Source organism: Enhydra lutris, unplaced genomic scaffold, assembly GCF_002288905.1.
Source record: "Enhydra lutris kenyoni isolate GAN:26980312 unplaced genomic scaffold, ASM228890v2 scaffoldscaffold64, whole genome shotgun sequence".
Taxonomy (NCBI): domain Eukaryota; kingdom Metazoa; phylum Chordata; class Mammalia; order Carnivora; family Mustelidae; genus Enhydra; species Enhydra lutris.
Genome location: NW_019154148.1, coordinates 7,626,667 through 7,654,379, shown reverse-complemented (window position 1 = coordinate 7,654,379; position 27,713 = coordinate 7,626,667). Strand labels below are relative to the sequence as shown.

General features: G+C 44.8%; 1 protein-coding gene across 1 annotated transcript in view; it reads right to left on the bottom strand.

Annotated features, from left to right (window-relative positions):
• The window catches only part of LOC111158878 (mitochondrial fission regulator 1-like), a 53,199-nt gene extending 37,257 nt beyond the window's left edge, over positions 1 to 15,942 (bottom strand). The window contains 1 exon segment of the mRNA XM_022521175.1: positions 15,811 to 15,942. Within this exon segment, the coding sequence (XP_022376883.1) occupies positions 15,811 to 15,942 (132 nt within the window).
• Positions 15,943 to 27,713: the final 11,771 nt, after the last annotated feature.

Below are 27,713 nucleotides of genomic sequence, written 5' to 3'. Positions count from 1 at the left end.
ATGGGGGAGGGTATGTGCTATGGTGAGTGCTGTGAAGTGTGTAAACCTGGCGATTCACAGACCTGTACCCCTGGGGATAAAAAGATATTATATGTTTATGAAAAATAAAATTAAAAAAAAAAGATATAAGAATTTAAAGATATAAAAATTCTATACCTGTATGCATCTAATAACAGATTGTATTTGTCCAAACTTTATTAAGTCATACCAGAGGCATTTTATAAATCTGGCTTTTGTTCAGTATTAGGTTTTAATATTCACACAGGTTGTCTTGTTCAATTTTTGTGGCTACATATTAGGATATGAAAATCTCAGTTATTTTAACCATCCTCCTGTTCATGGATTCTACAAAGCAGAAGTTGATAGAACTTTGACAAGAAAGTGACAAATCATCTATCATACTGGGATCTTTGAACATTATTACTGATTGGCCAAACACACAAATGTTATCAGCAAAGATACAGAACATGTAAACAGCCCAGGTAATACATTTGAGCAAATGAGTACACAGAATTGGGCCATCAACAATTAGAATACACAGTCTTGAGAAGGCCATTTGGGATATGTATAAAAATTAGCCTACATACCGTGTTCTCTGGCCACACCATACTTAGAAAGCGGTTATAAAAATTTTGATTCACTTTGAAGACCTTGGGCATGCACATTATCTTCCTTGGGTCTCAGTTTATCCACCCAGAGAAAATGGGAGCAGAGTTCTTGCTGATCCATAGGAATGTTATGGGACTTAGTGAAGCAGTGCTTGTGTAAGGATGTGCTGATGTAAATGGCCTGACCAGTGCATTACATTAGCTATAGTGTGTTTGCAGAGTACCTGTCCCCTCTAATGAAAATGAGCTTTGGAAATGGCAGGCTGTTAAAAGAAAAAGCTAAAGCTAAAATTGGGACTCAATCTTAGTCACCTGAGACAAAGATGGAAGCTACGGAAAGATGGACACTGATACCTCTTGGTCAAAGACACAAACCACGAGCAGTTTTAAAGGGTTGAAAGACCCAAATGGTATGTCCCTCACACCCACTAGGATGCGTGTAATTAAAAAGACTGACATAGTGAGTGATGGCGGGATACCTGAATGGCTCCGTCAGTTAAGCATCTGCCTTCAGCTCAGGTCACAATCCCAGGGTCCTGGGATGGAGCCCTGCATCTGGCTCCCAACAGAGTGGGGAGCTTGCTTCTCCCTCTGCCTGCTGCTCCCCCTGCTTGGGTGCTCGTACTACTGTCTCTCTCTCTCTCTCTCTCCTGACACACAAAATATTTAAAAAAAAAATGTTGGTGAAGAGGTGGAGAGATTGGAACCCTCAGACATTTCTGGAGGGAGTGTGAAATGGTACAGCTGCTTTGGTAAACAGTCCTGCAGTTCCTAAAAACAAAGGTTAAATAAGCAAATATATATGTGTGTGTGTCTGTATGTGTGTGTATGTATGTGTGTGTGTGTGTGTGTGTGTGTGTGTGTGTGTGTGTATTAGCATGGGTATAAGATATCAATGGAAATAAAAAGCATTTAGAAATAAATGATGGCTGGGGTGCCTGGGTGGCTCAGTGGGTTAAAGCCTCTGCCTTCAGCTCAGGTCATGATCCCAGAGTCCTGGGATCGAGCCCCGTGTTGAGCTCTCTGCTCAGCAAGGAGCCTGCTTCCCTTCCTCTCTCTCTGCCTGCCTCTCTGCCTACTTGTGATCTCTGTCTGTCAAATGAGTAAATAAAATCTTTGGGAAAAAAAAAAAAAGAAAGAAATGATGGTATTTAAATAACGAAAAGTTGAATATTAGTTAAGTGTCCAAATTAAGAACTTAATTCAAAATAGAATAAGGAGGGGTGCCTGAGTGGCTCAATGGGTTAAAAGTCTCTGCCTTCAGCTCAGGTCAGGATCCCAGGGTCCTGGGATCGAGCCTCGCATCGGGCTCTCTGCTCCGCAGGGAGTCTGCTTCCCCCTTTCTCTCTGCCTGCCTCTCTGCCTACTTGTGATCTCTGTCTGTCAAATAAATAAAAATCTTTTTTAAAAAAATAGAATAAGGAAATAAAGATAAAAGAAAAAAACAGACACAATAGAGGATCAACAGTGCCTTGTGTGATGAAGTAGAACCCCTACCCCAATTTTTAACAGAAATTGTCATAGAAAATAGCCAAGTATCACTTCAGATCTCAAAAGGAGTCAAAATTTCACCATTTGGTATGGTGTTTGTAGTAGGATTTTGCGAATACTCCTAGAGAATTAGAGAAATTTCTTTCATTTTAAATTTTATTACAAAAGTTTCAAAACAGTATGGAGATTCCTCAAAAAGTTAAAAATAGAGCTACCATACAACCCAGCAATTACTCTACCAGGTATTTACCTGAAGGATGCAAAGATAGTGATTGAAGGGGCACCTGTACTGTGTTCATAGCAGCGATGTCCACAACAGCCAAACTATAGAAGAATAGACGTCCATCAACAGGTGAATGAGTTAAGATGTGGTGTCTACACATGCTGGAACATTACTCAGCCATCAAGAAGAAAGAAATCTTGCCATTTGCAACACTGTGGATAGATTTAGATGGTATTATGCTAAGAGAAGTCAATCAGAGAAAGAAATACATTATTTCACTGATAACATGGAATTTAAGGCACAAAACAGATGAACATAGGAGAAGGGAAGGAAAAATGAAAATTGAGAGAAAGACAAACCATAAGATTTTTTTTTAAGATTTTATTTATTTATTTGACAGACAAGAGATCACAAGCAGGCAGAGAGGCAGGCAGAGAGAGGGGGAAGCAGGCTCCCTGCTGAGCAGGGAGCCCGACTCAGGGCTCAATCCCAGGACCCCGAGATCATGACCTGAGCCAAAGGCAGAGGCTTTAACCCACTGAGCCACCCAGGTGCCCCACCATAAGAGATTCTTAACGATAGGAAATAAACTGGGGGTTGCTGGAGGGGAGGTGGTGGGGAATGGGGTAATTGGGTGATGGACATTAAAGGAGGGCACTTGATGTAATGAGAACTGTTATATGCAACTGATAAGTCACTAAATTCCACCTCTGAAACTAATTTTTAAAAAAGTTTTCAAACAGCAAAAGAATTGGATGTACTCCATGTATCTATCTGTCTGGCATAATTCATTGGCCTATCACATAGTTTAGCAATTAACATTTGCCACCATTATCCCCACCTATCTTTTCTTTTTGCTAATGTGTTTTATTATTTTTAATTTGAGAGAGAGAGCAGGGAGAAGGGTAGAGGGAGAATGAGAGAACAGACTCCCCAATGAGTGGGGACCCAGACAAAGGGTTCAGTCTCATGACCCAGAGAGAATGACCTGAGCCACAATTAAGATGCTTAACTGACTGAGCCAACCAGGTGTTCCATTGCTGATTAGCTACATATATATTATCTACATACATACATATACTACATATCTACATACATGTATTATCTACATATATGCATATCTATCTATATATAGATAGATATCTACATATATATCTATATATTTATAGATAGATATGTATATATCTACATATGTATATATATGTATACATATGTGTATATATATGTATATATATACATATGTAGATATATACATATCTATATATATCTTTCTATGTATATAGATAGATATAGATATAGATATATATAAAGATTTTATTTATTTGACAGAGAACACAAGAGAGGGGGAGCAGCGGGTGAAAGGAGTGGGAGAAGTAGGTTCCCTGCTCAGGGGCTCGATCCCAGGACCCTGGGATCATGACTTGAGCTGAATGAAGGCAGACGCTTAACCCACTGACCCACCCAGGTGCCCCCGCACCCCACTGCTGATGTATTTTAAAGTAAATTTGCTGACGTGCCAGGTCATCCCCAAGAATTTTAGTATGACCTTTTCTTGTACATGTGCTCCCTCATACTTAGATTGTTTTTCTCCAAGGACCCTTGGCTCTTTTGAGTAGTGAATAATATTTAGAAGATTTAATCTATGCTAGGGGTCCTCGTTGATATTGAACTATCATTGTCTCCATGCCTTTTCAGATTAGAAAGTTAGGCTATGTCTTTTTTTTTTTTAAATAAGAAAAAGGAATCATAAGTTCATGTTGTGATTTTAAAAATCAATTCTAACATTAAGTTTTTATTCCTTTTGTTTTATAATCAATGTTTTTCTTACAGTAAAGATATTCCTGGGGCACCTGGGTTAAGCCTCTGCCTTCAGCTCAGGTCATGATCTCAGGGTCCTGGGATCGAGCCCCGTGTCGGGCCCTCTGCTCAGTGGGGAGCCTGCTTCCCTCTCTCTCTCTCTGCCTGCCTCTCTGCCTACTTGTGATCTCTGTCAAATAAATAAATAAAATCTTTTTTAAAAACTTAGTATACTAATAGAGAGGAACTTCAACTTGACAAAGAAAACCTACAGAGAAAGTACAGCTCACATCATACTAAAACAGTGATAAATGAGAGGTTTTCCTGTTAAGCTCAGGAAGAAGACAGATTCATCTTCTCATCACTCTCTTCCCACATCATCCTAGCAGTCCTAGATAATTCAATAGGACAAGAAAAGGAAGTGAAAGGAATACAGATCAGGAATGAATAAAATTGTCTTTGTTCACAGATGACATGACTATATGAAGAAAATTCACCCTCCCCAAACAAAACCTCCTGGGACTAATTAATAAGCAAGGTTACTGGATATAAGGTTAATACACAAAAATCAATTACTTCCTTATGTACCGGCAATGAACAAATGGATTCTGAAATTAGAAACAATAACATTTGCATTAGCAACCCTCAAAGTGAAATACTTAGCTATAAAACAAAGTATGTGTGAAGATCTACATGAGGAAAACTATAAAACTCTGATGAAAGAAATCAGTGAACTAAATAAATGGAGAGATAACCCTTGTTCATGGACAGGAGGATTCAGTAGTGTCAAGAGGCCAGCTCTTCCCAGCTTGACCTATAGATTCAGTGCAATCCCAATAAAGTTTTCAGCAAATTATTTTGTGGAAATCAACAAACTTATTTGAAGGGTTTATGCAAAGAGGAAACAGATCTACAATAGCTAAGACAAATTAAAAGAGAAAAGTTGAACTGACACTACCTGATTTCAAGACTTACTATAAAGTTATCAGGACACTGTGGTATTAGCAAAAGAGCAGACAAATACATCAATGAAATAGAACAGTCTAGAAATAGATCTACACTAATACAGTGAATTTGTATTTGAGAAGGGAGCAAAAATACAAAAAAAGAAAAAGGAAGGAGATACCACCTCACACCAGTCAGAATGGCTAAAATTAACAGGTCAGGAAGCAACAAATGTTGGCAAGGATGCAGAGAAAGGGGAACACTCTTACACTGCTGGTGGGAATGCAAACTTGTGCAGCCACTCTGGAAAACAGTACAGAGGTTCCTCAAGAAGTTAAGAATAGAGATAGCCTATGGTCCAGCAATTGCACTAGTAGGCATTTAGCCAAAGGATACAAACATTGTGATCTGAAGGGGCATCTGCACCCCAGCATTTATAGCAGTAATGTCCACAATAGCCAAACTATGAAAGAACCCAGATGTCCATTGACAGTTGAGTTGATAAAGATGTGGTAGATATACAAAATAGAGTATTACTCAGCCATCAAAAAGGATGAAATCTTACTATTTGGAATGACATGGATGGAACTGGAGGGGATTATGCAAAGCAAAATAAGTCCGAGAAAGACAATTATAGGGTTTCACTCCTTTATGGAATTTAAGAAACAAAACAGGATCATAGGGGAAGGGAGGGAAAAATAAGACAAAATCAGAGAGGGAGACAAACCATAAGAGATTCTTAATCTTGGGAAACAAACTAAGGGTTTCTGGAGGCAAGGTGGGTTGGGGGAATGGGGTATCTGCATGATGGGCATTAAAGAAGACACATGATATTATGAGCACTGGGTGTTAAAAACAATTGATGAATAATTAAACTCTATATCTGAAACTAATGGTATAGTAGATGTTAACTGAATTTCAACAAAATAGGACAAAAGAAAAAAGATGGTCTTGGGGCACCCAGGTGGCTCAGTCAGCTAAGTGTCTGCTTTCAGCTCAGGTCATGATCCCCGAGTCCTGGGATCTAGCCCCATGTCAGACTCCCTGCTCAGTGGGGAGTCTGCTTCTCCCTCTCTCTCTCTCTCTGCCCTGCCCCCCATGCTCATGGGCTCTCTATCTCAAATAAGTAAAATCTAGACCAAATGTGCAATGCCAAACTCTAACACTCCTAGAAAATACCAGAGAAAATCTAGATGACCTTGGGTTTGGTCTTGACTTTTTAAGATACAACACCAAAGCACCTATACCCTATACCTATATAGGTAGGTATAACCTATACCCTGGGCTGCATTTAAATTAAAAACTTATGCTTACAAAATACATTGTCAAGATAATAGAAGACAGCCACAGACTGGGAGAAAGTATTTCCAAAAGATATACCTGATAGAGCACTTTTATCCAAAATACATGAAAGACACTTAAAACTCAACAGTGCCCCCAGAAAATAAAACAATCCAATTCAAAAATTGGCAACTCTGAAGAGACCTCTCACCAAAGAAGACACACAGATGGCACGTGGGCATTTAAAAAATGCTCCACACATCTTTAGGGAATTGCAAATCAAAACAATGAGATACCACTACACACCTATTAGGATGGCCAAAATCCAGACCACCGACTTATGCTTGGAAGCATAAGAGATGTCCTTCAGCAGGTGAATGGATAAACTGTAGCATATCCAGACAACAGAATATTCTTCAGCACTAACAAGAAACAAGCTATCAAGCCACGAACAGAGACGGGAGAAGCTTGAGTGCATATTCCTCAGTTAAAGAAGCCAACCTGAAAAAGCCACATACTATATTTTCCCAATGACAGGACATTCTCAAAAAGGTAAAGCTGTGGAGAGAGTAAAAATGATCAGTGGTTGGGAGGACAGGGAAATGAATAGTGGAGCACGGAGGAATTTTTAGGCAGTGTAACTATTCTCTATGATACTACAATGATGGAAACAGGTCATTAGACATTTGTCTAATGATCATTCTAGGGGTTTCACCTTCCTTGATTACAATTAAAGAGATGTTCTGTGTGAATAATTTATAAAATTTCTCAATGGAGTATTTAAAATTAGACACTGTGTGAAAAGCAGTTTCACAAAGATGGTTCCCAGGCACTAGAGAAAGACCTATCTACGAAAAGCTGACAGAAAGGTTATTTAGCTTTTAAAAAGATTATATGCCAATGGGCAGAGAAACAATTTGAAGATACAAAGATGCTCTGAAAGAAAAAGGAGAGGTAGTGTCTTTTCCTTTTAACACCAGAAAAAAATTAATTTTTCAATCTGCACTAACCCTTAGTCCTGAAGATGATTCAGTGACCCCCTCTGCCAGTTCCTCTTCAATATTACCCCCCACCCAATTCAGCCATGCTTTCCTCCTCTCTGGAAGTCCGCTCTAGGACTCCCAGCTGACTTCCCCTCCTTGTGTTCTCATCTCAGTTTCCTTACTTCAGGGGGACCCCCACTCTCTGCCTGGATCCCCACCTCACTGAATCCTGGAAGCTCTGCAGACTGAGACAGGCACTCGCAGGGACCCCAGCCTGCTTCCTGCCTCCAGACACTGTCCGTCCTCCTTTTGTCCAGTGTCTAAGACATTCAGATGATGTCATTCATCTGGCTTTTTACTTGATGCTGGAGGGGGTCTAGATCTTGTTATTCCATCACAGGCAGAAGGGGAAGCTCAGAAAGAATTTTGAGGTCAATTCTTGATTCCTAACTTGACTTAGATTCTTTTCTACTTTAAAATGATACATTTCTCACTTAGTTCTTAGCATCCATAAGGTAGATTATTCTCAGTACTATATTTTAACAGATTCATAGGCAAGGCATTATAGGGTATTTTGTGCAAAATTATGTTTAAGTTAGAATTTTTATATTTCTGTCAAGAGTCACCTAACACAGAAAGGAAGAGAAAAAAAAAAAAAGCAGTCCTTCTGGTTACAACAAACTAGCAGCTACTTTTGGTTTTCTCAGTATTTCCGGCCCCAGCCTCAGGGCCTTCAGCAGCCCCAAGTTCCCCTCCCAGAGCGCAGGGAAGCTCTGAGGATGACAAGTCTATGACTTTGTGGGCAGAGTCAGAGCTCCAGATACACAAAGTCCTGGTGATATAAAGGTGAACAAGGCCCCTCAAAAGGACTGTTAATATTCCCTGAAACCAAGGAAAATCCCTTCCTGACCAGTAATCAGTTAAAATCCTTTAAACTGTTCTGAAGGTTTTCAGATCCTATTCATTCATTATTGAACGAACAATATCAAGGCACAGAGATGCTTTCCAATATGCCTGTGAGTAGAGACATTGGATGTTACTTCTAGTGATGCTGGTTCCAGTCTTCCCGTTTAAGTATTCCTCATCTTCCACCAGCAGCCATAAAGGCATGTGTGGGCCTTATCAGTGTAGGAGTCTCTGAAAACCACTCACCTATACAGAGTGATATGCCAGGGTGTATCCACATTTCTCTATCCTTTCCAGGCCAGTCCTTGGAAGAGACTAGGGAATCCAGAGTTTCCTACAAGACTGGGGAATGCTTGGAAATGAGTTTCATCTTGAAGAAGATCACATCCTGACAAGGACAGTTGCCCTCCCAAGCCCGGGGCCATAAAGAGCTGGGAACAATGTTCCCAGATGCTGATGACTTTACAGAACTTACTCTGGACAATACGCACAGCCAACAGTAAACCCTAGCCCATCCCTGTGGAGGCTTGCAGCAGACTCTGGGCCTCAGGTAGGTCTCTTCTATATTCAACTTCAAGTGACCAACAAGGGCTGGCCCAGCCACCACACTGTGCCCTAAGCAGGGTGAAGAATTATGAGACCAGAGATTGCCCATGGTCCCGTCTTCAGGAAACTGGACAGGACTTAACCCACTGAGCTTGCCCAAAGCTATGGTGCTGAGGACCTTTGCTGCCAACCTATTCAGAGGCGCCACGACCCCCACGGAAGGCAAGTCCAAAGGCAGTGATCCAGGGAAAGGGTTTGGGCCGCTTAAGCCAGTCCTGAAGGGGTCTGTTCCACTCAGAAATTCCCTGAGCACACAGTCACCTCCCACTTCCCAGAACTGGCTCCAGGACTGGCCCATCCATGTTCCCAAGGGTCAAGCCCTGGGTCCTCCCCACAAGTAAACTGTATTGAAGACACTCAAGTACTAAGAAGGGTTTCATGAACTTTGAGTTCTACCTGGTCATCCCCGCACCCATTTCCTGTACTTCTGCTGGCAAACCTCAGGCCCCAGCAGAAGATGTGGATCCCTGCTAACTCTGGTCTTGAATTTAGAGACCATTTAAGTGTGGTCTCTTCTGCACTCAAGACAGTGGAAAAATCACAGTTCCATATACACAGGAGTCCTTCCCTTCCATAACCCAATGTCATAAAAAAAAAAAAGTGAAATTGAACAAGATGGCCCTCATTTCTTTCATCCTGGTGACGGCAGCTTGGATGGAACCCAGAATTATATTGAGAAAAAATGATAGAGACCAAGGGACATAGACGGAGTGCAGATTCCAGGTGCCTTGAGATCTACCATTCTTCTCTCCCTCCTATCTTGTTTGAAGCATATCAAAATGAATGCCTTTTTCCACTATATAGGTCTCAGCTTACCTAGTCTTTCTGTTGAAAAACTTGTACACAACCCATCACACTTCTATTACCAGTTAAAAAGTCAGTGAAGATGAATTAAAATTATAATCCTTTTGACAAATACACTTTTCCGTGAAGATGATAAGCTTTCAAAGAGTTGCTAGAGGGTACCCATGAATGGCAACATTTCAAAGGAACATCCTTGGGGACAGGACACTCTGTGTAGTGTATCTAAGGCCAGACAGAGACTCTCTGCTAGAAACTAATGAGGTGGGCAGTTCACCCACAGATTAGTCAGTGACTGGCATGGCCGTAGGCACATCTGCTGGGACCTGAGAGCAGCCACCTGCCAGAGCTCCTCCTCCTGGTGGGACAGTTCATTCTCAATCTCTTGAGTTAAGGTCAGGCCCTAGTCCTCTGCCCCAAGTTGCATAGATTCTTAAAACTCTCTTCTATTTCTCGGGCACCTGGGTGGCTCAGTGGGTTAAGCCTCTGCCTTCAGCTCAGGTCATGATCTCAGGGTCCTCGGATCGAGGCCCACATCGGGCTCTCTGCTCAGCGGGGAGCCTGCTTTCTCCTCTCTCTCTCTATGCCTGCCTCTCTGCATACTTGTGATCTCTCTCTCTCTCTGTTTCAAATAAATAAATAAAATCTTTAAAAAAAACAACTCTCTTCTATTTCTCAAGGGAAAAAAAACAAAAACAGAAAAACCTGACCAACTGAACCCTTTTAAGCTGAACTCTCCCACCCTGATTGTGGATTGGTGGTCCCAAGTGGTTACTTCAGATCCCACCTTCAGATCCCACCTGGATCATCACATCAGAATCACTTAAGAAGATGCTGTGACAATGCCCACAATAACCAAACTATGGAAAGAACCTAGATGTCCATCAACAGATGAATGGATAAAGAAGAGGTGGTATATACACACACACACACACACAATGGAATTCTATGCAGCCATCAAAAGAAATGAAATCTTGCCATTTGTGATGACATGGATGGAACTAGAGGGTATTATGCTGAGCGAAATAAGTCAATCAGAGAAAGACAACTATCATATGATCTCCCTGATATGAGGAAGTTGAGAGGCAACATGGGGGGTTTAGGGGGTAAGAAAGGAATAAATGAAACAAGATGGGATCGGGAGGGAAACGAACCACAAGAGACTCTTAATCTCACAAAACAAATTGAGGGTTGCTGGCAGGGAGGGGGATATGGAGACGGTGGTTGGGTTATGGACATTGGGGAAAGTATGTGCTATGGTAGTGCTGTGAAGTGTGTAAAGCTGGCAATTCACAGACCTGTACTCCTGGGGCTAAGAATACATTATATGTTAATAAAAAATAAAAATTATATTTTAAAAAAAAGAAGGTGCTGTGAAAGCCTCTCCAGGCATTTCTAGTCTCCAGCCTGGATGGGACTCCATTACTAGATTCCCCAGCCCCTGCCACACAGTGAGGCAGAAAGGACCAAGGAGGGCCCTCCATCAGGGTAGGCTCATGACATGGTATACCATGTTCCTCTAAAGGAACATGGATCTAAAGGAGTATACCTTTAGCCAGACTGTGTGTTGGATCACCCACTTTTTACAAACACAAATTCCTGGGCCTCAGGTCCAGGATAATTAAGTCTGAATCACTGGAATGAACTTTTAAAATAGATAAATCTACTGAAGCATCAGGGCTGGGGAGCTGTTCTACAGCTGGTTTCACTTACACATACGATCGATCTCACCAAGCTTGGAAACCAGTGGGTTAGGTGGACTTGACCAAAGGGCTAACACTGGAATTTACTAAGAGTTAGCTGAGGTCAAGGACTAAGGGCACAGTGCCTAAGAGGATGTCCTCATCTGAGAGAGTCTCTATACACAGGGAGCCATGACCTGAGCCAGGAGGAGCAGCCAGCTCAATGACTGGCATTGGGGAGTGATGAACAACATAGAAGGAACAAAGTTTCTGAGGCGGTGCCTTCCCAAGTACATTGAGCACACTTTTGCCTCAGAAATATTTGCAGTTGGCACATGGGGCCCAGTGATGTACTATCACTGCCTTCATCGTGGTCATGTACACCCTCTCTCCCAGTTACCCAATCAGATGCTAGTTTATGGGCTCCTGTAAGTGATTTGGGAGATGTAACCCAAGCCCCAAATCCTTACATTAACCACAGGATTCACTGATTGGCCTGACTCAATCAGGTGGGTGAGACAGAAGTTCTCCTTCACAGTGCAAGATGCCAGGACTCAGAAAAACAGAAGACGGACCCAGATCAGGGCACAAGGGAATGCTGTGACTTATCACAGACCTTCTCACTGGAACAGAGGTCTTGATGCCCAGGGCTCACTCCCTGGCCAGGACACAAGCTCTGAAGGGAACTGTCCTACTGTGGGCTGACCAGCTACTCTGCCTGCATGTGGGATGCATTAAGCTCAATCTCATCCACGTCCTTTGCTCCCCCTGCAACAGGGACAGCCAGATGTTGAGGACAACAACACATTTCCACACTTGGGAATTCTTGACTACCCAAATTCCAGAAAAAAATCAGAGGAAGTGCTAGCTGCAAGGGCCCTAAATGCAGCCCTGTTGCTGCCTGGAGATGCATCACAGGGAAAACTCAAATAAAAATGGAAGTCAGTCCAGGGAGGCAGTGTTCTTTGGGTTTATGGGAAGATAGCTGGATTGTCTCACTTCATCATGCAAGCATTTTTACATTGAAGAACTGTGCTATGCACAGTTAAGTATTTTACAAGTGTGGAAATTTTTAATCCTCAAGGCATGTCTGGTGGGTGGTGCTATTACTACCCTCCTTGGCAGAGCAGGGTGGTGGCCTCCTTGATCCAACTGCTCTTCTCAGCTGTGAATAGACTCAGCACTCAGGCTCCAGTGCAGGGGGCTGCTACATGCTCCTCCAGAAAGCCTTCCTGGACTGTTCCAGCAACATTCCTGATGTTAAGGAGACTGTGTGTCTGCTCTGATCTGTGAGCTCCCTCATTCTATTGTGCATCTCCAATGTTGAATTTAGGTCCTAATTATGGTTCTTATCTTATGTCCTGTGCTCAGACTCTCCCTAAATGCTTCACCACAGCAGCCGGTTTATCAAAGATGCTCTCAAATCCTTCTGATTTCCCCCTCTTGTCATTTCCCATTGTCTGCTTGTAGTGGGTTTTGTGCCTGCTGATTTTAGATATGTCAGCATCAGACATTTTCCTTGTTGGAACTTGGATAATTTGGTGTCCTTAAATACTGGTTTCGTTCTTTAGTGAAGGTGAACACTGTGAATGAGACTGATTTCACAATTTTTAAAAAATATTGTATTTTGCTTTGCTTCAGATGGTCTGAGCCAGGATCTCCAGTGAAAGAGCTGGAAGAACTGATGGAAAATCCATAGAAGCAAATGCAGAAAGATGAGGATCTTGAATAGACGGTGGAATTTAAGTTTAAAGCTCTCCAGTGTTTACCATATACTCTTTAGGAGCCACACTCAAGACAGGAATGAGCTGGTCCCACAGGGCCACATGAGCCACAGCAAGGCAGACTGACCCACTATGGAGGCCCAGTCCACACAGAACACAGGGCACACTAATCAGCAAGCTCACAGAGATCCCTTACTACCTGAGACAGGATCCTAGGACCAAGCGAGGGAAAAAAAAAAAAAAAATCAAGATGAAGAGTGAAGAAGAGCTGGAAAAGAAGAAACCTCCAGAAGCTGAAAAATTTTCAAAGTCATTGAAAATGATGTGATCCTCTGTGATCAACAGGCCTTGGGACTGGAATGGAACAGAGCAGAGGAAAGGGAGCTAGACCTAGACCCAGAACTGGACCAAGAAAGAAAAGAGGAAATAGGTGGTACAGCTCCTTTGGGAAGCATGAAGTGGACAAGGAGCCCATGGACAAGAGTCCATGGTCTGCCAGGGAGTTGAACAATTCCATCCAAAAAAAGTTGGCTGGGCCTCCTGAGTGGGAATGAGATGGAGAAGATAATCTAGACAGGTGGCCCCCTGCTGACCCTCCACCAGCACACAGGCAGTTAGATCCTCCTCACTTCCTCCCCTGTCCTTCAAATGTCTAGCCTGCCTAGTGTCCCCACTGTGGGGGCTGCTCTAAGGACATATTTTTGGGAGTATAAGATATCGAGAACACTTAAATGGCACGTGTGTCTGAGCCAAGTTAAGACCATTCCATAAACTTCCAGGACTCGTCAGTGGGTATGGAGATCTTTGTCTTGTGGCCATCTAAATAAAGATACATATATATGAAGCTTGTCTTATTAAACCAGCCACCTACTTTCTGGAGTGGTCTGCCTCCTCCTCAGTCTCTCTCTGCCCTCCAAATATGAGAACTGCTTCAGATTACACCCGTAAAATTCCAAGTAGGTTGGGACCAACAGAAGGCACTAATTATCTGATGAAGCCAGAAGATGAGAAGCAGCTGGGAGATTTCTTTGGCCTGCCCAACAGCTGAGCAGCATGCTGCCAGACACCATGGAGAACTGGGCTATGGAGAGTGACAAGGAGGAGGATTATAGTAGAGTGAATCAGAAGCACAGGAAGCACCCCATCGGCTGCTGAATTGGATACCCATGGTGAGTACAGCCTGTATATGAACAACCAAGGGAATTTGCCCAAGGCTGCATTGCCAGTATGACATCCAGATGTCTGGAGGGCTGAGAACCAGGCACTTCAAGGAAAAGGCCATGTTTGATCCCTGGTGGAAGGCTACTAAAGCAAGTCGAGACCCAGGAACCTGATGGAATTAAAGTCAAAAGCCCAAATAGCTTGTTTTGACTTCCAAGTCCAAAAACAGTTTACACAAGAAAATGTTCCCACTACTTTCTCTGCAATTCCTAAAAGGTTGCTAGGGTTGTTTTGTAAACGTACATAAATATTTCATTTTACTATATTTTAGTTCCATTAAAATGGGGTAAGCAGCCCATTAAGCATTAGCCTTGAAGGACTTTCCCCCTGGACTTGTTCAGAGTGGATACAGCCCTGGGCTTCAGGCAAAGATTCGGCAAGAAGATATGTGAGGTCTTCATGAGGTTTCCCTAGGCCTCTCTATCTTCTCTGGTCCTCCCATGCAGATGCCACCAACCAAAATCTCACAAAATCTCACTAATTCTTAGGAAAAGCCTGGTTCTGGAGCCCTGCATGGTTCTCACTGTGCTTGTGTCCTGCCTTTCTCCCAGTAGCTGCCAAGGTCCAGCATGGTCCACCTCCCCTGTCCATCATCCAGATCTTGGACTTAAAATTAGAACCAAGATCCCAATTCCATTTGAAAGATTTCCATGATGACGTTCTTCCTCAAAACAGTAAAATGACAGAAAATGAAATGTAACTAGATTATCCTTTAGTTCTGTGGTAGCAGGGGCTTAGTTTGGATTCAAAAAATAAAGACAAGAGGGGTGCCTGGGTGGCTCAGTGGTTTAAAGCCTCTGCCTTCGGCTCAGGTCATGATCTCAGGGTCCTGGGATCGAGCCCCGCATCGGGCTCTCTGCTCGGCAGGGAGCTTGCCTCCTCCCTCTCTCTCTGCCTGCCTCTCTGCCTACTTGTGATCTCTGTCTGTCAAATAAATAAATAAAATCTTTAAAAAAAATAATAAAGACAAGAGAGATGGAGGGACCTTGGCTTCCTAGGGAACTTGACACTATCACCTTGTCATTATCTGTCCATATTCTTCCTGCACAGAGCCTCCTTTACAATCATCAGCAACCTTCACCACCCAGAACCTGATCAAGCATTTATCACTGGAAACAGGACTTTGATTCAGCTTGAGAGAGAAACGAATATCAGAGTTATGAACTCACCACTCCTCCCCCAAACCCAGTGCAGGGAAAACAAGATTTGAACTTGAATCACCTTCCTCTCTACTTGGACCCTGAGGCTCAAGGAATCTCTGAAAAGACAAAGGTCAAGGTATAACTTGGATCTCAGGCTCTGGCAGACTTGGGGTCATACTTCTCCCATTCCTGTCCCCATCCTTCTTGCTCCTTGAAAGATAAGTTACCAAAGAGAACCACATAGATAAGGTGGCCTACTGGTTAGCTACAGACTGCAACGTGCTTGGCATCTTTCACCTTAATTGGTGAGACCAGACCTAGACTTAGAGGCTGGTTCCTGGGAAGTCAGGATCCAGGCTGGCTGGGGCATTGTGGGCAGATACCCACAGACTCCAGGTACCCAAACATGAGCAGCTGTCTGAAACTCTCCTGCAGAAGCTGTACAGAAGGAGCAGCCCCAGGCACCACCGGGGGATCCAGGCACCACCAGGGGATCCAGGTACTGCCTCCCCGAGACTGTTTCCCTGTGCATGTTGGGGCATCCTGGATGGGGTTTAGGATCCAGAGAGACACTGAACTACTTTTTTCTTTCTACCTCCCACTGGACCCCAGGGACAATTGCGCACCATGTAATAGCATGGAACATGCCCACAGTATCACAGGTTCACCATGGTGCTGTGTTCCATGATGAGTCAGAGTCAGTGAAACACTCTCATCCACCTTCTTCTTGAAACCAGCCAGGATATATGTGATATCCCAGGGCAGTGGACCTGGCAAATGAGCCCTCACTGGGGCTGAGCTGATGCCAACTGGGCTCTTTGAAACCATATGCACAGAGTGGTACGCTACTTCCCCAATGGCGGGGGGGGGCGCTACTGAACAAACACTAGAGGACCTTCTGGAAGGGGCAATGCCCAAGAAGGTCAGGAAGCCCACAGGACCGGTCTTTAAAAACAACCACAGATATCTCACTGGGATCACCCATGCTAGACCAATCATGAGTGAGCTTTCTATCCTATTAGAGAAAATAGGATGCTCCTCTGGCCAAGGAAGAGGCTATAAACAAGTGTTGAAAACACTTTCCAAAAGTGAGCTTATTTCATCCAATATATAGACATGGAGTTTCAAGCAAGATTATAAATGATTTAATTGAAAGTTGTTTGAACATGTGAATCTGGACTCTCCCATCTTCCTCTTGGGCCACAGCACACACACTCCCAGTATTCCAGTCAAAGCCTCGTTCAGATACAGGTAGGCAAGGACTTGCAGAGAACAACGGTCCACATCCTGGAATGAATCAAGAGGGAGAGTGGCCTGGCTGGGCTGGACTCAATCTACAGGCAGCCATGGAAACCTACCAGGACACATCCCTGAGGTCCAGAGATAGCTCTCAGCAGAGGGGAAAGGAGGCTGAAAGCCATGGCTGCATTCCAGAACCTTTGAGCTCAGCTTCAAGCAAGGAGCCTCCCTTTGGAAAGTGAGTAGCAGCCTGGAAACTACCAACCTCTCCCCACGTGGTTGGGAGCTGTTGATGAGCTGACACTGGGTGACTTGAGGCTGAAGAAGCAAGGGGATCCAGAACTTCAGTAAGGTTAAGAGGCAAGTGGAAGCTCTCTGGTCCATGTTCAAGGTCCATCATCAGAAATCCCACTACAGCCCAGAGTTCTGTACACCCAGAAGGCCATTAGCAGACAACTCCATGAACACCGCCCGGAAACATGTTGGGCAGGTAACACCTGATTTCCAGATGGAAAAAACAAAATTATTAGCATGTCACCTGCAGTGTATTCAGATTCCAGACTTCAACTTTGAAACCAGCTGTCTTTTCCAAGTTCCCCCAAGTGAGTGGGGTGGGTCACATTCCTGGACTTCATGCCCTGTGGCTGCAGGGGCTGCTCTGGCTGAGGGCACTCTGGCTCTGGCTCGTACTTTGCTCTGGGCTATGAACTTCAGACATGACTAGGGCTCTTCAGGGGCTCAGGGGGACCCAGCAATTGATGTGTGGTGAGAACCTCCACGATCCAGCCAGGCACCCAGGGCCTGAGTCTTCCCCGGGTCTATCTCCCAAGTGTGCCCCCAGGAGAGGCTCCCAGCTCTCAGGAGCAGGAGCCAAATTCTCCTGACTGTGAACCAGATCTAGAGGCTTTGATAATCTTGGAATACTGACCCTAATTCCACTAGAGAGACAAGGCTTTAGCATAGTCCTTTGTCATCACGAATCATTCCTTCCCCAAGCCAATGTCCTAAGATAGTCTGGAATGGAAGCAGACTACTTTCATTTCTGAAGGGTCTGTAAACAAAAGGACGAGACTGATACAAAGCGAAGGTAAAGCAAAGCTTTATTTCACGCCAACCATCGAGAACCAAACTGACCGGCAGGGGCCGCCTCTTACAGAGAAGGCGACCCCTCCCAGCCTCACAGACTAACTTTTATAGAGCAAAGGCCATGTGGTTGAGCTGGGCCACACACAGGTGGCCAATGAGATTGCAACACATAGAGAAAGTTGCACAGTCATGCTAGGTCACACACGGGTGGCCAATTGAATTACAATTCACCCCATAGTAGCTATTTGAACTAGCCTATCACCTTGGTCAGAATTGGTGCCTAAAAGGTGGGGCCCACATTCTTTGGTAGTCAGGGAGATAGTATGTGCGCTTTACTGATTGGATGTCTCCAGCTGGCCTGACTCGTCCTTGCATTCTGGGCTCTGTTATCTCTCCCTGACCTGACACGTCCTGGGATATGGGCTCTTTTATCAGGGGCTGGTCGGCCATATTTTACCGGTTTCCCAGACCCGTTTCTAAGTGAGTTCCTCTGGGGGGCAGAGTCAATCTAAGTTTACCGCATAAACAACAAAATGGCTGTTCTACCGAGGTGGGGCTGCTCCGGCTAAGTAGGCCCTTACATTTCCACCTTGGTGGCCATGATTGGAGGAGAGGGACAGGGAAACCAAGGATCTAGGAGGGGCCTCAACTTCCTGGGGCCTTGAGATTATCCCCCTTCTCCTCTGCTTTCTCTTTCATTCTTAGCACTCAGATGCTCACTGACCTTCAAGGAACAACTTGCACGTCAGAGGGGACAGCTCTTACATCCTGCCTTTGGCATTTCCCAGCCGGCCAGCATCATAAATTCATTTACTATTATTACACTTTCCTGGCTCATTAACATTGAGCTGAAGTTTCATAAATAATCTCTTATTAGAACATTTCTGTGTCATGTATGTATACCTGTAATTTGGATAGGTCGGGGTCATGCTGCGTCTTGCATCAGTTTCTCCAATTTCTGGCAAGAAGTGAATGAGCTTTTTTCCCATTTTAGATCCTGACTTGCCCCAATCTTTCTCTTGAAAAGCTGCCCTTGTTATTAAGGAGCTTAGTCAAAGTTATCAGGATTCAGCCTTTTAACAAGCATTGCCTTCCTGCCAAGAATAGAAGCTTCATGAGAACCGAACTGGCTCTGTGGTTGCTATAGGGCACCTCAGAATGGCCAGGATCCAAAAATGAACGTCCTCATGGACTTGACCCCTGGGTCTTGTGTGTCAAAGCCAGAGAGGAGCTCTGCTAGGACCCAGAGTGGGCAGCCCACCCACAGATCAGTTAGCAATCAGCAAAGGCTCAGACACATGGAACCATCTCTACATAGGGGGAGGCATTGGTGGCTTAACCTGACTAGTCCTGAGTGCCAAGTTTTTGCTCTGCCAAGCTGTTCAAAGACTTTCCTCCATGGCACAGAATAGAACCATCAGCCCCAGGTACACTAGGACTGAGATTCCTCTATCTTAGCTGATAGGTGGGTCTTGTACCTACAGTGGCTCCAGGCTGATACCTGTCCCCAACCTACCATCCACCCAGAAGCTTCTAGGGACAACTGGCTGCCCTTAGATTTCGGGAAGCATCCAAGGAGTCAGGACTGAACATGCTGCAGCTCTGACCCAAGTTCACAGCTGGATGACCCAGATGTCAGACTGCTCTTCCTCACCCTTCTCCCAGACACCTGTGGGAAGTACCAGCCACCACCAGGGGCAGTAGAGACATTGCCCGGCTGGAGGGCCAATACTGGAGGAGGCAGAGCTGTCTCTAGTGGAAGATCCGGATGGGACTCCCCCTGAGCCCAGTGTGGTCACTGTGGCTGACCCCCCGTCCCCAGCCCTATCTCACCTACATTCAGGCTCTCATCACACTCTGAGACACTGTTTGAGGTCATTTTAGCCCGCACCAGTTTCATTCTCTCGGCTCTCATGACATTTCCCCTAAACTGTAGCCTCTGTTGAAATACAGTTTTCCTTATGCCACCCAGGAATCTGAGGTGCCGACCTCTCCAAACACTTCCAGTCACTTCCAGGGATTTCAGAAACTGTCCTAGGCTCACCCAGGCACCTAGAGTTCTCACCCACGAAGACCCTTTTTCACGAAAACCTAGTATGTTCGTTCACTGCAAGTACTTTGCCTATAAGATAGCACCAGTGCTCCCTGTATTCAAGCATTCAGTCAAGAGCTTAGATGTATTTACACAGAAGTATTTTATTTCTACTGAAAATGTTTTACATTGCAGACACACAGTTTCCCTTACAGTAAGGAAATGCCATAAGCTTTAAAAGGCGAACACAAGGACTTCCTCACATGTTTTCAAGCAGACAGACAGCCTTAGAGACATCTGAAATGCCACTTCATCAAATGTAACATACCTCCAGAGTCCATCTCAGGAAGATTCTAGAACAGACCCTTGTCCTTTTCCCTGAGCTGCTCTGGTATTTTATAAAGAGCTCTTCAGTCTCTCAAGGGGAAAATAGAAAAATCTGACTCTTTGGACCCTCTTCTCCACCCAGAGTGCACATGACCACCACCCAGAACCTTCAGGTCCTGCTGCTATTTAGGCTCCACCTGGACCAGGTCACTGGACTCACTGAAGAAGGATTTCCCAATGCACAGGAAGGTCCCTCTCCAACTAGTTCTAATCTACATCAGTGTGAAAATCCCAGCTCCCTAGAGCAAGGGGAGGTGGGGAAGGACCAACAAGGCCCCTGCTCTCAGGTGCACCTCATGACAGGATCACAATGTTTCTAGGGAGCAAATCTCTACCCAGTCTACATGTAGAAATCACCCAGAGACTTTTCAATAATACAAATCCCTGGACCTCCATCCAATATTCTTATGTTTGAAGCACTGGGACAGCCCTTGGAAAAGAGGAGTCTACTGTAGCATCAGGGCTAGGAAGTTATTCTGCCAAGTGAATTCACTTGTGTACATGATCCATGAGCTCATGGAGCTTAGACAGCAGTGGGACAGGGGCTTGATCAAGGACTTACACTGGGATTTACTAAATGTTGGTTGAGATCAAGGACTAAGGGGGCAACACCTACAAGCGGCACCATCTGGAAGGCCTTTCTGCGCAAGGTGACTGGCACCTCTGTCAGGGGAGGGAGACAGCTGGATTAATAGAACTGGAGGGTGACATGCAACTAACAGAAGGAGGAGAGCAGGAAGGTGCTTGGCATACTCACAACGGTGTAGGACAATCAGTAAGGCTGGACATGTAATGCATAAAGTAATGCACAAAGACCAGCATGATCGGTCAAGTGGATGTGGGAGAAACCACTGTTCTGAAGAGTTAAACAAGAAGGTGTGGTCCACATACCAGCAACCACATAAGCAGGGTCCCCATCAGAATGCTATGGCAGGGGGAGGAGAAAGATGACAGAGGAGAAAGGACCTAAATATTAGGTCACAGGAGTTCAGCTAGATAGTTATCAAACCATTCTGGACACCTATAAACTGAACAAGAGATTGAAGACAGAAGCATCAATTCTTGGAACAGAAAAGCGACCACTTTCTGGAAGGTAGGACATGCAGAGAAGTGAATCCAAGGCCACGGGAAGATAGGCCACTGGGGGAGGGGCCAGCTCCCTGGAAGCAGTGGAGCAGCAGAGCACAAAATCGGAACTTTTAAAAGTCTGCTCCATCGAGGGACATCACTCCAGAGGCTAAGCAGAGGGGGGAGCCCTCACAGGGACAGTGTAGTCTCAGGACCCTCGGGGTCACAGAAAGACGGGAGGTGCCTGAGTGCAGCAGAGCTCCCAGGTATCAGAGCAGGGAAGCCAGCTACAGAGACAGAGCCAAGGAGGGGGCTCTCAGCTCGGGGTAACCTTAAACCATGATCTGAGGCATAGTCGGGCCACTGCTCTTCGAGCAGGGACCCCACAAGTGGCAGATCTGGGAGACTCACCTTCCTCCTAGGAGGAGTGGTGGAGAGCGTGGCAGGAATCTGCTGTGTTTGGAGATTCCTGGCGGGGCCATGTGCCAGAGACAGAAACACTTGGTCACAGGCTGGGTGAGCACAGAACACGGTTGGAGACCAGAGAGACGGGAGGGATTGAGCTCTTTTCTCCAAGGGTGCACTGAGGAGTGGGGCCCTGAGCTCTCGGCTTCTCTGGGGCTCTGGGAGGCCGCCATCTTCATTCCTGTCCTCCAGAGCTCTATGGAAAGTGATCAGGAAACAAAAGCTCCAAGAGCAAACCTGAGCAGATTACTTAGCCCAGCCCCTGACAAGGGCGGTGCAATTCCGACCCCGGCAAACACATTTGAGAAACACGGCATCCGGCCCCTCACCCGGAAGATCAGCAAGAACATCCAGCCAAGACCAAGTTGACTGATTAAAGTACTGCAGAACTCCAGAGATAGGGGAATGTAACACATAGAATTCATGGCTTTTCCCCCCATGATTCTTTAGTTTTTCAAAGTGAAATTTTTTAAAATTTTTTCTTATTAATTTTTTTCATTTTTCCTCTTTCCTTTTTCAACCAACATCTTATTACTTTTAAAAAATCTTTTAATTTTCATCTTTACAGTCATATTCCATCCCTTCATCGTATTTACCCTTTAACCTATTGTTATTTGGGTGTACTTCTAACAAAATACACCCAAAATATAGTGTGTGACTTTGTTCTACTCACCAACCTGATCATATTTTTTTTTTTTTTGCCTTTCTTTTCCCCCTGGTTTTGGGTCTCTTCTGATTTGCTTACTGTATATTTTTCTGGTCTCATTGTTACCCTTTTAGCATTATGTTCTCTCATTCATCTATTCTTCTCTGGATAGAATGACAAAATGGAAACTCATGTCCAAAAAAAAAAAAAAAAAAAAAAGAACAAGAGGCAGTATGGACTTCCAGGGACCCAATCAACATGGACATTAGTAAGAGGTTGGAACTAGAGTTCAGAATGACAATTATCAAGATACTAACTGTGGGTGCCTGGGTGGCTCAGTCATTAAGCATCTGCCTTTGTCTCAGGTCACGATCCCAGGGTCCTGGGTTCAGCCCCTGCATCAGGCTCCCTGCTCAGTGGGAAGCTTGCTTCTCCCTCTCCCACTTTCCCTGCTTGTGCTCCCTCTCTCACTGTATCTCTGTCAAATAAATAAAATCTTAAAAAAAATACTAGCTGGGCTTGAAAAAAGCATAGAAGATACTAGAGAATCCCTTTCTGGAAAAATAAAAGAACTAAAATCTAACCAAGTCTAAATCAAAAAGGCTATTAATAAGGTGAAATCAAATATGGAGGCTCTTACTGCTAGGATAAATGAGGCAGAAGAGAGAATTAGTGATATAAAAGACCAAATGATGGAGAATAAAGAGGCTGAGAAAAAGAAACAACTACCAGATCACGAGGGGAGAAGGAGAGATAAATGATACCAAAAGATGAAATAATATTAGAATAATTGGGATCCCAGAAGAAGAAGAAAGAGAGAGGGGAAGAAGGTATAGTGCAGCAAATTATGGAGGAGAACTTCCTTAATTTGGGGAAGGAAACAGCTTCAAAATCCAGGAGGCACAGATAACCCCCCTCAAAAATCAATAAAAATAGGTCAACACCCCATCATCTAATAGTAAAACTTAGAAGTCCCAGAGACAAAGAGAAAATCCTGAAAGCATCTCAGGACAAGAGGCCCCCATTCTCAGGTGCAGCTTATGACAATGCATGCTATTACTCTATGGGAGTAGATCTCTACCCAGGCTGAATACTGAAATCACCCAGAGACATCAAAAATATAAAACCCCAGGGGCACCTGGGTGGCTCAGTTGTTAAGCCTAGTTGCTGCCAAGAGATAGATTAAAAGGTAGACTCAAGAATGAAAAAGGAGGCCAGTCCAGGAGGCAGCTTCTTGAGCCTCAATGGAAAGTAGACGGTCTTTCATTTCATTACACGAGCATTTTCCCAGCTGAGAAATACATGCCATACAGTTTTCTATTTTACAGACAGGGAAGTATTGGATCCTTGAGACAGGCCTTCTAGATAGTATTGGCAGAGCAGAGTGGTGGCCTCCTTGATCCAGCTGCTCTTCTGAGCTGGGAATAGACTTAGCACTCAGGCTCCAGTGCAGGGGGCTGCTACATGATGCTCCTGAAAGCCTTCCTGGGCTGTTCTGGCAACATTCCTGATGTTAAGGGGCCTTTGTGTCTGCTCTGATCTGTGAGCTCCCTCATTCCATTGTGCATCTCCAATATTGAATTTAGGTCCTGATTATGGTTCTTATCATATGTCCTATGCTCAGACTCTCCCTAAATGCTTCACCACAGCAGTCTGTTTATAGTCTGTTTATCAGATGCTTTCAAGTCCTTCTCGGATTTCCTCCTCTGTCATTTCCCATTGTCTGCTTGTAGTGGGTTATGTGCCTGCTCATTTAGATACAATCACCATCCATCCTTTTGCCTGTTGGGACTTGGACACTGTAGTTTTTTTAAGTAACACTGGCTTTCTTCTGTGGTGAAGTTAAGGATTGTGAATGAGACCCATTTCACAATTAATTCAAAATATTCTATTTTGCTCTGCTTCCAATGGTCTAAGGTAGGATTTCTAGGAAAGTGAATGAGGGGCGTGGGGAGTGGGGAGAACCTGATGGAAAATCCACAGGAGCAAATGCAGTAAGATATGGATCCTGAACAGAAGGTGGAATTTAAAACATTTCTGGGGGCACCTGGGTGGCTCAGTGGGTTAAACCACTGCCTTTGGCTCAGGTCATGATCTCAGGGTCCTGGGATCTCTGCTCGGCGGGGAGCCTGCTTCCTCCTCTCTCTCTCTGCCTGCCTCTCTGCCTACTTGTGATGACTTTCTGTCAAATAAATAAATAAATAAATAAATAAATAAATAAATAAAAACATTTCTGGGCCCCAGAGTTTACTCTCCAGGAGCCACACTGGGGACAGGAATGAGCTGGTCCTGCTGGGCCATATGGTCGACCAGGAGGAGGAGAGTGCTTCCTCAGCCATCCCCAGTGCCCTTATCTACAACAAGGCTAATTGCCCCAAGACAGAGGCCTAATTCACACTGAACACAGGTGACACCATCATCAGCCAGCTCACCCACATTCCTTCTTTCAATGAGGCAGGATCCCAGCTCCATGAAAGTCAACATGGAGGATAAAAAGGATCTGGCAAAGAAACCTCCAGAAGCAGATTATTCTAGAAGTCATTAAAGATGGTGTGCCATCCACAACTAGTATACCACAGGACAAGGAACATAACATGTCAGGAAAGGGAGCTAGACCTGGATTTAGTGCTGGACCAAGAAGTAAGACACTGGTGTGCAGCTCCTTTCAGAAGCACAAGTAGACAAGGAGTCCATGGAGGGGATAAAGAGTGTCTTCATCCAATAGGGAGTTCCCTGGGTCCACAGGCTGGGAAAGGGTTTGAGAAGTTAAGAAGAGGGTCCCTCAGAACAATGTACTTCTTAAAATATAACCCATGAGAAATTGTACTAGTCAGGCAAGCATGCTTAAATACAGCCTTAAGAAAAACATGCTAGCAACAGGCCTCTGGGGGAGAGGATGATAGACGTCATGGAAGCCCAGCAGCCGGGAATCCCCGGCCAGCTCAGGGCAGAACACTGCCTGCTTCATTTTTCTGTTATCTGCCCTTCCCCAGAGATCACCTGCAGTTAATCAGATAATCCCTTTGAATGTACTTCCTCAACTATAAGTTATGCACTATGTGACAAGGCATATTCTGCCTTTCTTCTTACCTACGTATAACACTTATGGTTAATGTATATTCCCCCTTTCTTCTTATCTACAAGACTTATGGTTAGTGTACAAACTACTTTGGCTTCTTTGTTAATTGTTATCTATTTTCCAATAAATAGGAGACAGTCTTCTCAACGCTCGACCCCTGCTCCCTTTCTCTTGCTGACTTGTTTGTGCCTCATTCCTCTCCCATGCATCGTCAGGAAGCAGCTAGTGGCGCCTGAACAGGGACCTGAATCAAAACTGGAGAAGAGGGGTGCCTGTGTGGCTGCCTCCAGCTCGGGTCATGATCCCAGGGTCCTGGGATCGAGCCCCGCATCGGGTTCTCTGCTCCGCAGGGAGCCTGCGTCCCTTCCTCTCTCTCTGCCTGCTTCTCTGCCTACTTGTGATCTCTGACTGTTGAATAAATAAATAAAATCTTTAAAAAAAAAAAAAAAACAGAGAAGAAGCCCCGATGCGAGTTTTTGCACAGCCGTGTCTTACTCCTGCTGTTGAGTTGTGAGTACTTTTCTCAGGGTATGGGAAATCTAGAGAGCACAGACCAATATTGCCCTTACATATGTTTATTGAGACAGCTCCTAAAGTCAGGAGGAGCAAAAGTCAGCGAGAGCCAACTTTTGGAGCTTTTAAAGGTAATCAAAGAGCACTGCTCCTGGTTCCCTACACTAGGGACTTTGGACTTACAAACATGGGAAAAAGTAGATCATGAGTTGAAACTTTTACATGGTAAAGGAAAACCAATTCCAATTACTATATGGTCCACTTGGACCCTTATTCACTCCATTCTGGAGCCCTTACCAACCCTTGATTCAGACAGTGATAATGAATGTTCAGGAGGAACTAAGAAGGAAGAAACTGAGTATGCCATTCCAGAGGGAAGAGAGATTACTAAGGTTATTGTAAAGGTAGTTATAGAAGAGGAATTCCCTCCTCTACCTCCTCCAATAATAGAGCAAAAGGAGGGAGCAATTGTTACTGTGCCACGGCCATCCACTCCACAATCTTGTGAGAGAGTGCCATGTAATGAAAAGAGGGAGAAATGCCATTCAAAAAGGCCTCATTAGGGCAGAACGAGCAGGAGATCTAGATCTCTTATATTTTAATTTCCCAGTTACTATTAGGGAATATATAGCTCCAGGACATGATCCAAACAATCCCAATGGTGTTTATGAAGCCATACATGGCCACTTCCCTTTAAATTACTGAAAGAGTCAACAGGCAGTGTGGAGGCCCAGAAAAATTAAGGCCATCCCACCTCAGGTTTAGCCTTAGCATAAGTACAACCATCTTAGCTCCGGCAGCCATCTCAGACCCCTGTGCCCAAGGGCTGAACTTTCCCCTACTTTACTTTAGTTCTAAGGACCCCCACCCTGCGTTGGTTTCAGAGACCCCCACCCTGCTTTAGTAACAGGAAGCCCCATCCTGCTTTAGTAATAGGAAGCCCCACCATGCTTTAGTAACAGGAAACCCCACCCTGCTTTAGTAACAGGAACCCATAAATACCCCTGCCTTAACTAAGCTCGGGGTCCAAGTCCCTACTCCGCTGTGTCGGGTATACTTGGGCCCAAGCTTAAGCTTGTCAAATAAACCCTCGTGTGATTGCATCAGTGTTGGCTCCTTGGTGATCTCTTGGACGGAAACACTCAGGTACAACATTTGCAGGTCGCACCGAGATCTGGGAGACTCCCAGGACCCCAAACCGGAGGGTCTTGAGCTGGCTGGTGAGTGCACTCATTTTTATCTATTTGCATGCATACTTTGAGAGTTCCAACCGGCATTTTTACCCATAGGAATTCCAACTTGTATCTGGATCGACATTGGCTCAAGCGGACGTGTGGCGGGCCGTTGACAGGGGGTCTTGGGAGACGTCCCTTGCCCCCGCAGGGGGTTTGAGTCCCCCACCGCTTCAGGAGGTTAGAGTACCCCTAGGCGGTCACCAGGGGGTTTGAGTCCCCCACCATTTCAGGGGGTTAGAGTCCCCTTAAGCAGTCACCAGGGGGCTCGTGGTCCACCAAGGCAGCCAGGGGGTTTGAGTCCCCCTAGGTGGTCAGGCGTCTTGTTCTTGTTGTCAGTTGTGCTGTTTGTTAAATGTATGGGAATTTTGCCTGTTGTGCTGGTTAAGTTTATGGGAATTTTTGGAAGAGGCGTCCCTTACCCCCACCTGGAGGACAAGATCCTTGTCTGTGAGGAGAGCCAGCTGCTGTTGTGGTTGGATTCTCCCTTAACTTCCTTTCAGTTTTGTCTTCACAGCCACACCAGATCGTTTGTCTGTGTGAGTGTGTTCTTGTT